Source organism: Crocodylus porosus, unplaced genomic scaffold (genome assembly GCF_001723895.1).
Source record: "Crocodylus porosus isolate Cpor-Errol unplaced genomic scaffold, CroPor_comp1, whole genome shotgun sequence".
Classification (NCBI taxonomy): Eukaryota; Metazoa; Chordata; order Crocodylia; family Crocodylidae; genus Crocodylus; species Crocodylus porosus.
In genome coordinates, this window is record NW_017728928.1 from 12,553,367 (window position 1) to 12,569,876 (window position 16,510).

The following is a 16,510-nucleotide window of genomic DNA, read 5'->3' on the forward strand; positions in this document are numbered from 1 at the left end:
AATGTTCCAAGGAACCAAATTCCATTCACTGAATGAGTCCATCAACCAACTGGTTTGAGAGTCCAGTTTCTGTGTACACTGGAAATGTAGTTCTTGCCACAATCCACTCTTTGAAGCCTACAGGGAAAAGAAGTATGGGATAAATTAGTGGTGACCTGTCTGTAGTTCCATTCAGGAGCAGTTGTCAAACATTAGCCTTTTAAGCTCTTAAGGTGGAAAACAGCAGCCCAGATTGGAGATAGAGGGCCTGAAAGTTCTTTGGAGCTATCTCTGCAACAGAAGGAGATTGAACCATTTTGTATGCAAAGTATGATGTTCTGGGGAGGTCAGTGCTGTTACCATTAGATCCAAGCTTCCAGTACAACTGAAGACAGTTATTCATTTTAGATTGCTAAGGTGGTGACCTGTTTCCACACACGGTATCTTGGTGACAACAGGAGAGCTATAGGAATAGAATATTTCAGAAGTGAATTTCTATTTCCAAAGCTGTTTGCTTGGTACCTAAAATAAATGATCTTACATCAGCTGCTAGGGGCTGTGACTTCTGCAGGTGGGCAGGCTCAGACACTGAAGAGAGTGCATCTTCCTGCTTTTACCAGTTAACCAGAAGTCTTGGTGGACTCTGGGGGGATTCAAGTCTGGTCCTATTTGGCCAGAAGGGTGGTGGCTTCAAACCTCCTTATGAATGTGGAGAAGGGATGTAAAGTAAAGGAAATGGTGAGAATCCTCAGGGCTTCCCTTTTGGTGAGGAAAGGGAAATCCATTCCTGCTGGTGTGAACTCCTGTGCTGTGCTCTGGCTCACGCTTCATGGTCATACATCCCATCCTCTTTGTGTGTTCTTTGTCCAGGTGGGAGTTTGCTGCAAAGTTCCGCTCCTGTCAATATCCCTGGGTCCCTTGGAAGTTCTGCCTCCTTTCACTCTGCCTCTCCTTCTCCACCGGTCAGCTTATCATCGCATTTCCTCCATCAGCCCCAGGGACACTTAAGCCAATCAGAAAACACATTCCTGGGGACATCAGCTTCTCATGGATCATTAGGTAAATGCGCAGTGTATGTGTCTTACATGTACATACCTGTCTGTGCCATGTAAGTATCCTTAAGTTAGTTTTAATTTGAAAGTCTTATTTCAGTGTGGCCATCTATATGTTGCCTTCCCATAACTGCAACAGTAGTGAAAGCTAGGTATGCTTGATCTTGACTGGGTGCAGGCGATAAGACTAGGTGATTTCTTTGAAGTCCCTTCCATTTTGATGATTCTGTGAACTCATGAATCCTTGTTGCACCTTGTGTGAGACAACAGTTATCCCCATTTTATAGACAAAGTGAGGCACAAGAGTCAAGTAACTTGCTTAAGGTTATATAGCTCATAATGGCTTGCTAGAATTCCTGGTTCCCCTGCTTGCATTCATATCACTTGATTGCATCTCTTTGTCTCTAGGGGAACTTACACACATGCAGGGAGCCTGGTCCAATGTGCTGGAAATCCAGCATGTCAGAACTGACTCGGTTAATCAAGTCTGCGGGAGCACATAAATTGACGTGCTCTGACAGCCTTGTGCATCACATGTATCGGTGGCACAATGCACCTCCACACTGAGAAAATGGTGGTGTGCACTTTTAAACTAAAATGCATTTAGTGTGGTTTAGTTCAAAGCACGCAGCTGCCATTTTCTTAGTGTGAGGACATGCTGCACCACTGATGCACATGATGTGTAGGCGCTTTTTAATTAGCATGGCTTGCTAATTAAAAGCTCCCAGCGCCATGTCAGAAGCGCATGTGAAAATGCCCTAGAGCTCACGGCTGATGTGATTATAGATCAAATCCTTAGTGCAACTCAGCTGAGGTGTTGAAAGAGCAATGGCTTTAGGCCACCTTTTTTCTGTTACTAACTGAGCTGGGCCAGCCCTCGAAGTATTTCAGCACAGCCTCAGGCCTGTTCTAGATTTATACCCACATATGGTGCCTCTCAAATGCCAGTTTGCCACCAAGGCTTAGCAGAATGCAGCTGTACTTCAGCCACATTTCCTTTCACCCTAACTCCCACCCCCTCTGCACTGAGGAAAGGACTGGGGAATAGAAATTGAATGGGGAACAAGGATCATTCATGGGTATTTGAAATTTAATTGCATTTTAGCTCAATGTTAGGATGGCTCAAATTATCACTAATAGTAAGGGGGCATTCTTTCCATAGACAACAGTAGGAGTGAGTGATTTGGTTTTATTTTTCAATTTCTAACACTACATCTCAATAAGAAACGTGGATAAGTGCTTCGTGAAGCTGTTGTGGCTGTGTGGACCTAACAAACTATCTCTCTACTTGTGTATTCATATTCTTTGTATGCCTAGCGTAGACCCATGCATGCATACCCTGCTGTCACTTTGCATCTTGCTTGAGTTACTTTCGTAATGACACTGTTCTTTTCAATGCAACAAGAAAAGAGACATCGGGTGGCCTCTGTATTGGTAATTTTCATTAAGGGCTAGCTGCTTGGCACAGGAGAAGCCCCAATTTCAGTAAGAAAAAGGAGCTGTAATAAAAACCCAGTTTTACTAAAGCTCTGCTGCTTATTTCTGAAGAAAAGAGTTAAGTAGCCTGTATTCAAGAACAGCATGGGTGTCAAATTCACCTTGTGCCCTGGACTGGATTGAGACTGCCCTGTTTCTTGCAGGTCTGATTTGGGCTGGGGCATGAGGAAGCTGCTATGGCAGTGCCAGCTACATGGCGGCAGTAATCCTAGCTCTGCCTCCAATCTGGAGCACATTGTGGCAGCTCCAGCCCCTGCCACATGCCCCATTGTGGAGCTGGACCTGGAGTTGCTGCCACTGCATACAGCCTACCATGGCAGTAGCTCCAGCTCTGGCTTTGGCACAGAGCACGCAGCAGGGGCTGGCAGCTGGCAAGGTAGGGCTGCAGCAATGGCAACTGGCAAAATGATCAGTGGGAGGCCAGACCTGGGACAGACCACTTGGCCACACTGGTAGTCTGACAGGCTGGATAGAGAGGCTCTGTGGGATGGATCCAGCTCACGGACCCCTGAAGCATACCACGTGAACAAGATGGATACTAAATGTAAAGGATATTTCAGAATTAATTTAAATAGCTGAGATATTTTAAAAAGTGAGATTTTTTTTTTTTGGGTGGGGGTGGGAGGGAGAGACAATGTAGGAATCGGGGTTAAGGTTTTTAAAATAAATAGCGTTCTAGAAATCTGGGCTCATCTCTACACATCTCATTGAATGCAACCCAGTTATTTATTTGTAGTGTGATAACTCCTGTGACCCGCAGTCCCGGAGCAGGACCCTACTGTGGTAGTTGCTGTGTAAACACCAAAGAGATGGTTGTTACCCAAAGGAGCTTAATAAGAAAGACGGAGAGGAAAAGGAAACAATATGATAATATTTGTCAGCATGATAGACAGCATTTTCAGAACACTTGCAGACTGGTCACTGCCGACTCCAAGACACCTTGCAAGAAACCCAGAACAGTTTAAAAAAACTACGAAAAACCCAACATTTAACAGACTTCCCTGCTAATAGACCTCCTGTTTCATTTGATCATGTTAGGCTAGGAGCCATTTCCAGACCAGCTGAAAGGAACTAATGGAAAGCAGCAGTGATCAGTGGTGAATCTTTGCTTTGTTAAGCTTTGTCTTGACTCAGAAAAGTGACTAGGTTTCAGTTGGACTTAGCTTCCAACCTGCCGATTATCATGGGTCTTCGGCAGGGAGATGATGGAAAGACATCCTCTCTGCAGGACAGAGCAAAGGAGTCTTAGTAAATATGATCAGGGCCAGGTCTATATACAGTGTTTGTGCCAGTAATATTCTGTTTGGGGGCAGGATGATTTCACCCAAATAGTTAGTCCAGTACAGTCCCTATTGTGGATATATTTACTACTATACAGATGCCTACAAACTAGTATAGCTTATACTGGCATGGGTAGGAGAATGAGCTAGCCCAGCATTAAACCGCTTAAATCAGTATAATTGTGTATTCACATTAGAAGGCTGTACTGCTATGACTACTTTGATGTAATCGCAAAGTGGTAAAACACGGTGTTGTAGGTAATCCTTGGGAGAAGCAGTGAGCCCCCAAACTAATGAGTTCTTTCTGCTGGAGCTGAGATGCCCAGCAGGGTGAACACATTTTCTGGTTCCTAAATGTTGCTTTGTCTAAGATGCTCTCCACCATTAGTCTAAGATTCATGCTGATTAAACAGAGAAAGGCACAAACTGGTGTCTGTGACCAACAGCCAGCTTGTCACTCATAGGCTTCCTTCTGTATTTGCTCCCAAAGTTGGCTATGAGAGGGGAAATCCGTTGGAGTACTCTTAAGACGGGGAATTTGGGCCACAGGTAGGGCACCTCTGCTCATTAACAATGGGGCTGGCAGACTTGCAAGCTTTTAGCTCGCTGAGCAGACTAACAGGAAGCTACTCCTGGTTTTGTCTATGTGGCCTAAAAGCATGTGTTTACAATCTCATTAGCCTAAGGATAACTAGGTTACAACGTGACATGCTGAACTGACCTTGAAGGGGTTGCACTGTGTCTAATATATGTGAGCAATAACATAAAGTAGGGTGGACAAGCAGGGCATGTGTACCCTGGGCACCACCTAAGGTCAAGCCACCAGTGGAGTTGGGGGAGGGTGCCTCACCCTGTGACTACTCATTGCAGTCTACCCCGCTACTGCCTGCCTTGCTGCTTTTAGCTTTCCAGCCTTTGCCAGCACTTTGCAGCTCCAGGACTCAGCCAGTTCAGGCAGGAGGTGTCATAGAGCAGTGGTCTCCAAAGCGGGGTGCGGGCAAGATGATTCATTGGGGTGCAGGAAGAAAATATTAGAACTTATATTTATATAAATATACATATATTGGGGGTGCGTGCTCAAAACTTTTTTTACTGATAGGGGTGCGCAATCAAAAAAGTTTGGAGACCACTGTCATAGAGCACGAGGTGTTCTGGGAGTCATAGTTTTGTAGAGCAGCAGTGGTGTTTGCTGCTGCTGGGCAGCTAAACCCCATTTTTTTTTTTGCTGCCAAATTCAGTTTTGTGTTTTTTCCCCTCTGAACATGGACTTCAGCAGCAAAAAAGCCTTCTCCCTCGCCCCATCGACAGCAGCAAACTCCACAGCAAGTCTAGAGAACTGTGCTTTCCAAAACTTGTTGCACTCTGCCTGACTCTCTGCTCTGTTCCTTTACCTGCAATCAAGAAGGTAGGAGTGGAGGGGAAGAGTGAGAGACTGCTGTCCAGGGTGCTTTTTTTTTTCCACACTAGGCCCCTGTATGTGAGGGGAGAGATTTAATTAGGTGAAGATGGAACTTGATTGAAAAAGGCACCATGATTTTATTGGCCATGTAGGCAGAATAACATTTAGGGGTCATTTCCATGCTTAGTTCCTGGAGACAGAAAAGGTTGGTTTCCAAACTACACAATAAGCTTCCTTATGAGGCTCTTCTGTCCCTGATGGATTGTTATCCCTTGAAGGATCCAACTGGTTCCTAAGATAATCCTGTCCCTCCTAAACACACACTGTAGGCCCTGTTTTTTTACAGGGGCAAGGAGCAAGTGGGGAAACCTCCAACACCTGTGACGTAACCCTCTCTATCTCCTCGTGAAACAGGTTTAAATGGGATGAACAGCAGCATATGGGAGCACTTTGCTTCTGGGAGTTTTTCGCCCAGTACCTCACCTGCGTTTCTGTCAGGTCCAGGTGCTGCTGAGCTGGCGAGACTGCGACAGGAACTGGATGAAGCCAACAGCACGATAAAGCAGTGGGAGGAGTCCTGGAAACAAGCCAAGCAGGTACCGTTCAGTCTGCAAGGGAAGAGGGGACAGCCATTAAACATGGAGGTTTTTCCAAAAAGAAGAGCTGAAATCACAGGTGATGCAGTGAATATAGTTCAGACCCTCTTAAAGACAGAGTCCCTTAGACACCCATACACCCACTTATCAATGGGAAGGAGACTGAGCTGCTGCGGGGAGGTGGGGGGAGTTGTAATAACAGGTATGTTTCAGCAGCTGAGATTCCTGTAGACTTACCAGCTTCTGACTTCTCCACCTAAAAGACTCTGCTGTGTTGTTCTACTCATGGAGAAGTATGCAACTGTGATCTAGGGCTCCTAAATGCTCGTCATTTCTCTGCTTCTGACTCGGTGTCAGAAAATCACATAGGCCAACATTTCCAAAGCTGGCCACCAAGTTTTGGTGCTTCCATTTTGGGGACCCCAGTTCGAAATGGCTTGGACCTAATGGTCAGAGGTGCAGAGTACCTGCTGCTCTCATTGAAGACCAAAAACATGAGAAGCAAGTTTTTAAAACCTGGGTTTTACTTTGTCTATACTCCAGGGAATTTCATAGCTAAGGTACAAGGGAAAGGGGACTACATGGTAGTTCCTAACCACAAATGAACAGGAATACATGGTTTGACTTGAACTCTGCTGGATTCTGGCAGGGAGTTTGTACAGATTTTTCTCTCTTGGTTTCCCAATCCATCTTCCTTCACAGGCCTGTGATGCTTGGAAGAAGGAAGCAGAAGAAGCAAATGATCGCGCCAACACAGCTAACATGGAATGTGAACTGGCCCGGGAGCAGAGGGAAGCCCTGGAGCTGCAAGTGAAGAAACTCCAGGAGGAGCTGGAGAGGATCCATGCTGGCCAGGACCCCCAGTTCCTGCGTTCGTTCTCAGACCTGGAAACACTCTCGCTCTCCACGCTGTACACCATCCAGAAACAGCTGCGCACCAACCTGGAGAGAGTCGACAAGGTCTGTGTGAGGAGCCTTGGCTTGGGTAAATTATACTTACCTCTAGCTCTCCAGCCACCCTACAGAGCTCCAAGGCCCTGGTTGATGAAGCCAACTCAGAAATCTGCAGCTCATATAGCCCTACTTAGTTCAGCCAGTGTGGATGTTATCAAACTGAGTTATAACCAAGCTAGAAAAAGCTCTTGTTTCTACCTATAGCTGTAAACAGTTTTGAGTCAGTCAAGCAGTTGAAGCCACAGTAGACCATAAGCTGAACATGAGCCAAGAGTTTACTTTTGCAATAAAAGCCAGCAGCATACTGGGTAGTATTAACAGGGATGCCACTTGCAAAACAAGAGAAGTGATTCTTTCACTGTTTAGCACTGGCAAGGCCTCCCCTGGACTCCTATGTCTAGTTTTGGGCCCACACTCCAAGAAAGAGGTGAACAGATTGGAAAGAGAGCAGAAAGTGGCATAAATGATCAGGGTCCCAGGAAGCATGAGTTTTGAAGAAAGGCTGAAAAAACTAGGGTTATTTAGTCTTCAGAAGAGAAGACTATGAGGGGATTTGATAACAATCTTAAAATACCTAAAGAGTAATTATTAGGAGGATGGAGATGGACTGTTTTCTGTGGCTGTAGAGAATAGGGCTAGGAGCAATGGCCTCAAGCTGTGACAGGAAATTTAGGTTGGAGATTAGGAAGAATTTTCTGACTGAGGGTGGTCAAGCACTGGAACAGGCTACCTAGGTAAGCTGTGGATTCTCCATCTCCTGGAAATTTTCAAGAGCAGGTTAGACAGACACTTGATCAGGATGGTTTAGTCAGGATTGCTCCTGCCTTGAGCATGGAGCTGAACTCCCGAGGCGTGATCATTTTGGGTCCCTTCCAGCTCTGCTTTCCTGTGATCCTAAAAGTACAGGTCCCAATCTCATCTCCAAAGCAATGGACATGACCACCTCAACTTCTGCTTCAAAAAGCAGATGAAAAGTTTCTGTAAACCCCCGCCCCTCCCCCAACTCATCCATCATGTGCCATGAGGAAGGTCTTTCTCTCACCCCACTCTTCTCTCAGTAATGGCATGTTTTGATTTGTCCTCTCTTGCAGGCAGTATTTCAGATGCAATCGGTGAAATGCCTTAACTGTCAGGAAGAGAACCGGGTGGTGTTACAGTGCCAACATGCCGTGCTTTGCGAGACGTGTGCTGAGGAGGGGGAATGCCCTATATGCCACCCCAACAGGCCACATTCTCTCCAGTCGTGACCCTTCAAGGACACATGGTTTATCATATCACATAGAACTTTTTAAATTGATATATATATATATATATATATTATATATATATATGAATATATATACATAAAACAAAAATTAGTTGCAGAGCACTTTTTAATATTTTACATCCCCCATCTAAACTGCCTTTCACCCATGCCCCACTGATTCTAACTCTTTAGGAACTTTGAGAGCTGTTTTTAGTACAGATCAAAGGGCCATTTGCAAAGAGTCTGTGGTTTGTTTGGTTTCCCGCCCCCCGCCCTTCTCTTTTCTACTTGTTCATAACAAATTTTTTGACTTTTTCCAGAATAATTTGGAACAGGCAATATTGGGCTTCCAGGTGCTTTCCAGAGTGATGATTGAACTTCTAAGCAGGACTCAGATGAATTCAAATGGTTTGATCATGTCTTCAACCTCCTGCTCTTTTTATAACCCAGATGTTAAGGACGTCCCCATTGGTAGGAAGCCTTGTGGGGTCTCCGCCAGTTTAGAGCCATGCTTGCTCAGATTGCTTACCGATCTCTGAATGTGCAGGAGCTTTGTCTGTCCCTTTTAAACAGCAAAGTTCACTTTTTAAAAGTTTTTTACACAATTTGTATATTTGTATAAAAACAAGAAAAAGAAAAAAATACTGAATTTAGAGCAAGTCGGGCCCAGCCCAACCCAGTAATCTAATGGCTGGCGTACATACTACTTAGAGTACCTACTGGGTTTCGGTGTGCTCAGAGATACTGCCCCTCACGTAGGCAAAGGCTAGTCTATGGAAGGGAGATAGATTCGCGCATTATTTCACTCCAGCATTTCCTTGTGTTGGCTTTCTAGAAACAGCTCCCAGCTTCTGATTGGATCATAAGGCTTTTTTTCATAGCCAGGGGGAACTAGTTCATAATCATTGCAGGTGCATTTGGGAGAGATTCCACGTGATGTGAGAGAATCTCAGCTTGGCAACAGTAAGGCGAGGTAACAAACGATCCTTCTCAAGCTGGCCTGATGTTTTCTGCATCACTGCCTCAAGGGTAGCACGATGCTCTGGGTGCATTTAGCATTCAGCAAAAGAAATTTTATGGCAGTCCATCTATTCCAGGCTTTAAGAGTGGCCAGTCCCAGAAGCCTCAGACAGTTTAAATTCCTTCCCTTTGATGCTTTTATATTGTAAGGAAATTTCCTCCTGACCTTAGCTGCTGACCCCATTATACTCTGAAACGTGGTGCTTGTTAATGCTTTTAAACCTATGTGGTGTAGCTGTAGAGGCTGTTCTCATTTATACACATGTATAATCCTGATTTGAAACTTACCAAAGCTAGATAGCCCACTAGTGCCCTTGGCATTCTACAGGTTCCTTGCACAGTCCTGGGTTGGGATAAAATGAAAGTTTAGAAAGGAATTCCAAATGCAAGGTAAAAAACCCAGAACCACCAGCTGGCCCGTACAGATCTTCCTGGTGACTTGGTGATGGTAAGTGGCAGTTTGATTCAGGCGGTCTGACAGAGTAGGTATATGGCTGCCAAACTCAGTCTCTGGTTTCAGTCAGAGCTGAAGGGGAAGTAGGAGCTCAGGTCCCATGAATGCACTTCTATTTCCAAGACATTCCTTTTCTTTTGTGCAAGGGAAATATTCCAGTCTCTCTCTCTCCCTCTGCCTGCTCCAGGATCATCTTCTGCACATGCCCTTTCCACAGGCCATGTCTGGATCCTTCCAGGGGACCTGCCCTGCTGTGAGTACTGTGGGCCTGTACCTCCCAGCACTGTCAGCAGGGAAACTTAGGGACTTTATCCTAAGGATTCTCTTGTCCACTGAATTTGCTCCCTTCAATCATCTTAGTTTAGCAGGGTAGGGGAGAGCCATGAACATCCAGATTAGCTCTTCACCAGCACCAAATTGCCTGGTGCATGGTTTTCTTTTAATGCAACAAAAAATGCCCCTGGCCAGGACCCTGAGCCTTTCTATTACCACTTTCTAAATGTAACTTGACTCTCTTTCAGGTGGATGACCCTAACCTGCTGGGTGTCCAGCCAAGTGGCCAAGCATCTGTTAAGTGGTGGGGCTCTCTCAAGGGCACTTCCTGTGTTTGGGCTGGGCAGATAATGGGGTACTGTCCTGCAAACCGCCCAACCTTGGTGGTATAGATTCTGCCCTTAGTGCAGATTCACAGCTCACCCAGAAGTCCAAGAGGATTGTGTATTGGAGATCCAAATTGCACTTTCATTTTTCACTTGCAGCCCAATCCTGCAATCTTGGTACAAGCATTGTAGTCTGTTTTAAGCATTACTAGTGCACCCCTCACAGGCAACCTCTAGGTCTCATAGATACCCATGAAAAAGCATCAGAAAGGACCTGTCTCTTGGTATTTTATCTGTATAAGAACTGCAGAATTAGGCTTCCTAATCACATCAGTTATTCCTGGCTACTAATTTGGCTCTGGTTGATTTGGGATAATTGACCTGCCCTTCGCCAACCTGGAAAAGCACTGGAAACCCCAACAGCCTTTTGTTGTTAGTAGGAACAAGTGAACTGTTACCAGATTTTCAAAGCGCTTCATATTTAATGTAAGGAAACAATGAGATTTGCTTCCATGATTCCATCTTTCCTTTGCATGGAAGGGGTTAATATGCATTCCCAAATGATCTCTTAAGTGCAGCTCTGTGTAGTTCTGTTTTATTTTTCCCCCCATTAACTTGTTTTGGGGGTGGGGGGGGGTTTGGTAAAAATGTTGTTTTGTTTTTTTTTCTTGTGTACTTTATTGTAACTAGCATCATTTTTTAATTTTTTTTTTGTATGGAGACACACTGTTGAGTGATTATTGTGGCTATGTTGTTTGGTTATAGCCTTAGAATGTCTGTGCCATGGGGCAGGTGCTGGTCGGTAAGGCCGGTGAACCTGCCTCCGTCTGATCTTAAGGAAAGGTCTTTTGTTAAAATATGTGAGAATTCTTTTTTTAAAAGCACACAAAAAGGGCAGGGGGGAGGGAGAGGGAAAACCCAATGCAACTAACATTTACTAAACACTTTTTGTAACTAATTTAAAAATAATAGGAAATAAATTCTCCAATCAGGTCTATAAATTAGAAGAGCTGAATCCCATCAGCCTGTTTGACTGAAGATGGAAACTGGTTTGTAACATTTAATTTTGTTACCATTGAGCTTTTGAGGTTACCATTGAGGTACCATTTGAGGTTACCATTGAGGTTCAGCCCTCTCCTTCCTCTCCATGGGATTGTTCAAAATGACCCTGTATAGTTCTTTGGACAAATCTATTTGTTCTGAACTGTTCAGTATCTGGCTATACGATTCCCACAGGGGACTTTACAAGTGTGCTCCCCTCTTTCATCAAGGTGAAGTTTTCCCACCAAGCTGCAGCTTCATGCCTGTCCCAGTAAGACTTGGTAATTCCATTAATGATACAGAACCTCGCTGGCTGTGCCGGGGATCAATTTTTCCCCATGTCTATTGGCAGATTGCTTAACCAGTGAGGAGCAAGAGAAATTCCAGCTTGGAGAACAGCACATTTTGCCTGCCAGGCAAAACACAGTTTCTCTGTTTAAGACTTATCCTGAAGGACCAAAGAATCCAAATTGGAATCAAAATGCTCCCCATCGCTGCACTCAAATCCTGATGCTCTCTTACCACACTGGAGTCATGGCAGAACAGGTTAAAGATTTAGCAGGAGGGGTTGGCTGTATCCTCCAGTTCACTCTATTCTGGCCTCTCCTTCCTGGCTTTTTCTCTCCTTCCTCTGGTTCTGTAAGAAAACAGTCTTTTTAATCTAGGTTTCTATGAATTTTTGATTGCTGCTTTTTTAAAAGAATTATCTTAAATGTGAATGATTTCTTTAAGCACCAGGTGGAAAAGAGAATTGGATAGTTTCTTGGTTTGCAAAAGCTTTGAGGGGCTGCTCTCTCCCTAGGAATTGGGTTCTTTTCCCCCGCAAGAATTTAAGCAAAGTGAAGGAAAAAAGGCAAGATGTCCAACCCCCACTGTAGCAGCTGCCGAGTTTACATCAGCCTAGGCAGGCGATGCCTGCAGAAGTCAGCACTGCTGTTAGGGCAACAAGATTTTGCCAGTCAGTTTGCGTGGTGTAAAAAGGGGCTTGTTGAAATATATCTGGTGCTAACGTATGCAGCCCCTCTAATGTACTGTCACGTGCTGTATTTCGGACCAGGAAAGTCCATAGTAGAATGAATGAAATGAGTCTAAGGAGACCTTTCTTTGGACTGAGTCGCGCTTGAAGACTCAGAACTATTTCCAGCCCTTCTGAGTTAGCAGCACAGTTGGCTGTTGCTAAACAGATTGAACATGCCTGGGAACATGCCCACTTCTCCCCACCCTTCCACAGAGAGTCCTCATTGGATTGTTAATGTTTTCCTCCCAAAAATGTCTTGTAGCGTTGGAAGGATTTGCTAGAAGCGTTGACCTCTATGACTAATTGTGCTGGCTGGCAGTTTCCTAGCTGTGATTTGGGGGAAGGGAGCATTAATTGTGTTGTGAAACCACAGTATTCTTTAAAGGTCAATAAACATGTACTTTATTATGAAAAAAATAAGAGCCTCTCCACTGGAAACAGGGATTATATACACTATCTGTTTGTGGGTGTTGAAACGCAAGGAAATCTCCGAGCCAATTTCCACTTGGCTGGAACTGGCATCACCTTATCCTAACAGGGACCATGCTTTAACTCATCGCCTGACCACATGGGCACCCAGCCAAACACCACTGGTGGCAGAGAGGCATGTGGCATAGCAATCAGGTGATTTGGGAAAATGCCTCAAATCTGGAGTATGACGTTTTATATGAAGTCCCTGAAAAAGGGCTCTCCGCGGTTCTAATATTAGAAGGTTTTTATACTATCCATACATCTCTCTACTTAACCTGAGCCACTAGCAAGGGCTTGCACAGCTCAGACAATGAAGAGAATTCCTTACCGTGTGAGGAAGAGTTTTAATGCTGAATGGACTCAATATTTCATTGCTGTTCCACTAGCCACAAGTTCTCTTGTTCCCCCTTTTCTCCTCCACGAAGGAAGCCTTATTCAGTGTTTTCCTCCAGGATTATAATAATCCTCGGAGTTGATGCAAACAGAAACTAGATGTTACTAGTGTAAAGAGAAGTATTTTAAAAGTGAAGTATTCCTGCAAACTAGTGACTGTGGATCAAAGATGTCTATGGGGATTCCCCACTCTGTAGCTTCCAATGTTAAAACAAAATAAATACAGTATACATTTAAACAATACTCACTGCAGTATTTCTGGTGGCCCTTTTTGACCACGCTTTCTCCTGGAAGTCCTAGGAGAAGGGGCACTGGACAGCCGTGCCCCTGAGTCTGTGTAGAAGTTGGCAGAATGGTAATCAGTGGTGTGTACAACGTGTTGTCGATTCCATGTATAGGCTGTGATGCCAGCTGTCGTTCACTCTCTTGTATTCTGTAAATATGTGTGTTGGCTGTCAGAAACCTGGTTTAGACTCTTTTCTTGGCAAAGTGGATTTTGCATGTGGGGCTGTGATCTGTGTCACAATTTCCAAGGGCAGGATGGATTTTCTAGAGGACAATAAATTTTTATTTTTTTGCTAAGAAAAAAAACCCAAAGAGCTTGTGTGTGTATGTGTGCACAGCACGTGTGCGGACAGGTGAACTTTGCGTGGTTTGCATCTGCTCAGGGGACCTAAGGAATTCCATGGAGTGAAGCCAATTACAGGCCCATCGCCATGCAAGGGTGTCAACAGAGGGGTTCATGACCAGGGTGCAGCCTCAAGAGTTTGCAGCTGTGGCGTGTGCAGAGATGAAGCACATGAATGGAGCCTGTGCTATTTCACATGTCTGACTGGAGGACTGCCAGAGCCACTAGAGACTTGCCAGGCAGTGCCATACAACACATGCTTGGGCCTGCCTGAGAGATCAGGTCTCAAGATCCTACCAAGGCAGGACCTCAGAGTGTCTCTTTAGGTAACATGCTCATTTCTCTGCTTTGTCTCCAATCCTCCCTTGTTCTTTATAGTAATTTTTAAAGCATTTTTTAACCTTCTTCTGCTTCTACAGAGATCTGAGCCAGGGTCTCTTCCAAAGATAACTGTGATACAATTGCACCTAAATGGTTGTTATTCCAAAACCTGTGTCTTGGTGGAATCTGGATTTCCTTTCCAAATTAATCAAAGGTGCCCTGAATAGTGAGTTGATATACATCATGGGTTTCCACCTACATCATAATGCAGAACAGATTTTTCAGGCCAAATCAGACCCACATGGATACCTAAGCAATGCTGTTGAGGCATAGGTGTCAGGGATAGAAATTTAGCAAACAAGTTTAGTGACAATGCACAAGAAGGAAGATTGTTCGGCTTCCTCTGCCCAGCTGAGCTGGTTCTGCAAAGCCCTCGGGTGTAAAGGAAGCAGTGACATTTTAATTTTAATCCCTACAGGTGATGGGCATGACTCCTGTCAGTGGCCAGCGAGAAGATCTGATCAGTAGGAAGGTGTTCTCTTCACACGCACACAACTGATCTGAAATACAGATTAAGCCTGATGTAAAAGGATGTGTATAAAATGCATCAGGAGAACTTTCTTGTTTGTTTTCCCGGACTCCCAAGTGCCTCCTTGTCCTGGAGAGAGGCAACAAGATAGGTCCTGGAAATGTGATCGTAACAGGTGTATCTGTGCTGTACAGAACGCACAGACACAAGTGCACAGGCAAGTGCTAGCTTGCACAGACAATGTGTCACGTCCAAACGTAAAACTTAACAGAATCACACTGATGCTTTGTAGAGTTTAGGGCTAGAAGAGACCATTGTGTTCTGTTATCTTATCCATCCTCCTATAGCATAAAATTTCAACCAGCTACCCCTACACACAGCCCGAGACTTCAGCTAGAGACTGAAATATTTCTGCCCTCAAGAGACTTGAGTTCCACAGGCAGTGAACAGGAGAGGCCAGAGCATCACCAATGGATGAGGGCCCCCATAGCAGGACTTGATTTAGCCAAGATGTCCATAGGATCCCAGCTTGAGCAGGTGAATTGTCCCTTATGCTGCAGGAAGGGGTGAAAAATCCCCAAGGTCCCTGAGGGATTGTGGGAAGGAAGCCTTTCCACCATCAAGAACAGCAAGGCCTGATTGTGAGCTCCATTCAGATCATTCATTATCTGTTCTCCAGTGCATGAGTCTGCATCGCTGCTCTCATCTTCCAAGACAGACCTGCCCAGGGGAGTAGCTCTTTGCTGCCAGAAGACTTCTACTACTGCTCTTGGTGGTGCTGTGGACTCAGCTTGTTCCCAAGGGAAAGAAGCAAAAACAGTGGAGGTGTGAATAGAGGGAAGGGATAAATTTAAAAAATCCCTTGAAAAGGAGAGGGTGAGTCCCTGGGGGCTCCAAAGAGACAAGGGAGGAGCAGAAGGGAAGCACTGGAAGCGGCTGGCCCAGGGAGCAGCGGGGTTTTGCTGGAGCTGGATGGCTTCTTACTGAGAGCTGTTGCTGCAGCAGACGTTTCCCCTGAGGAAGGATGGAGGCTACTCCTTCCTGTTTGGCTGTTCTGGACTCTGTCCAAGCCAAATACCCTCGTGCATCATTCAGTTTGCCAGCCCTGTGGCCACAGCTGCAGCTCTGGCTGCATTGGGCACTGTCAGGATGAGACCTGAGCTGTGCCATCTATTTCCCAGTCCAAGCTCTGCTCAGGTCGCCTCAGCCCTGCTGTTAAAACTACATGCTGGGAGAAGAACGGCCTTTTTTTTTGGGCGGGGGGGGGCAGGCATCCTGGGGTGGTTGCAGAGTAATACATGAACTGTTGGGGTTGGAGGTTTGCACGGTGCTAGAGCAGGACAAAACCTGGCTGGTGGGAGATGAGCAAACTTTCCCTGACCTTACTGGCTGCAGTGGGAGCTAGCTTTAAGGGTAGGTGAACTAGGTGATCATTTATTCTAGCAAGAGATTCCAGGAGAGACAGAGGATATTTCCAAATACAAAATATTTGCTATTTGCCAGCAACGGCCTACAGACAAAATTGACCATGTTGTGGAATTGGCTGTTGAACGACAGTGGGCAACAGGTGACGCTTTCTTTTTGGATGAGTCAGTCCATACTTGGTCGTTCGGAGGTTCTTGGATTCGTTCACGCTCCTGTATGCGTGAAGTCGACTGTAGTCTTCAGTGGCAGCCTAAGTGGTTGCAGCCCAAACTGAGTGTGATAGCGATTTTCTTCTTTGTGAGAACCCAAACCTCTTCCTGGAACTGAATGTCACAAAAAAGAAAGCTGAAAGAGAAGCAAAGAAAGCAAAGGACACTTAAGATGGCAGAAATCAACCCTTTTGCTTCCATCCGACACAGTGGGATCTTCTAGCAGTGAACGTTCATCCAACCAAAATGTCCTTGTACCCGCTTCTGATAATTAACCTTCCTAATGCAGAAGGTTTTGTTTATTCTGATGGTTCAGGTAGGTCTGAATAAAGAGATGAGCAGAAAATATTACCAGTGCGGCAGCTTCGAATATGTGGATTTGCATATATGCCTTTGCAA

General features: G+C 45.1%; 1 protein-coding gene across 5 annotated transcripts in view; it reads left to right on the forward strand.

Moving 5' to 3' along the window:
- Positions 1-13,592, forward strand: part of UNK (unkempt family zinc finger) — a 52,451-nt gene extending 38,859 nt beyond the window's left edge. For 4 of the 5 annotated variants that reach the window (XM_019542588.1, XM_019542584.1, XM_019542587.1 and 1 more), the window contains 5 exons: positions 850-1,038; positions 5,622-5,803; positions 6,506-6,763; positions 7,849-11,144; positions 11,189-13,592. In XM_019542588.1, the coding sequence (XP_019398133.1) occupies positions 850-1,038; positions 5,622-5,803; positions 6,506-6,763; positions 7,849-8,004 (785 nt within the window). In that variant the 3' untranslated portion in view covers positions 8,005-11,144; positions 11,189-13,592. The remainder of the gene's footprint in view (positions 1-849; positions 1,039-5,621; positions 5,804-6,505; positions 6,764-7,848; positions 11,145-11,188) is intronic. The other variant, XM_019542586.1, reaches the window with a different exon arrangement.
- The last annotated feature ends 2,918 nt before the right edge of the window (positions 13,593-16,510 follow it).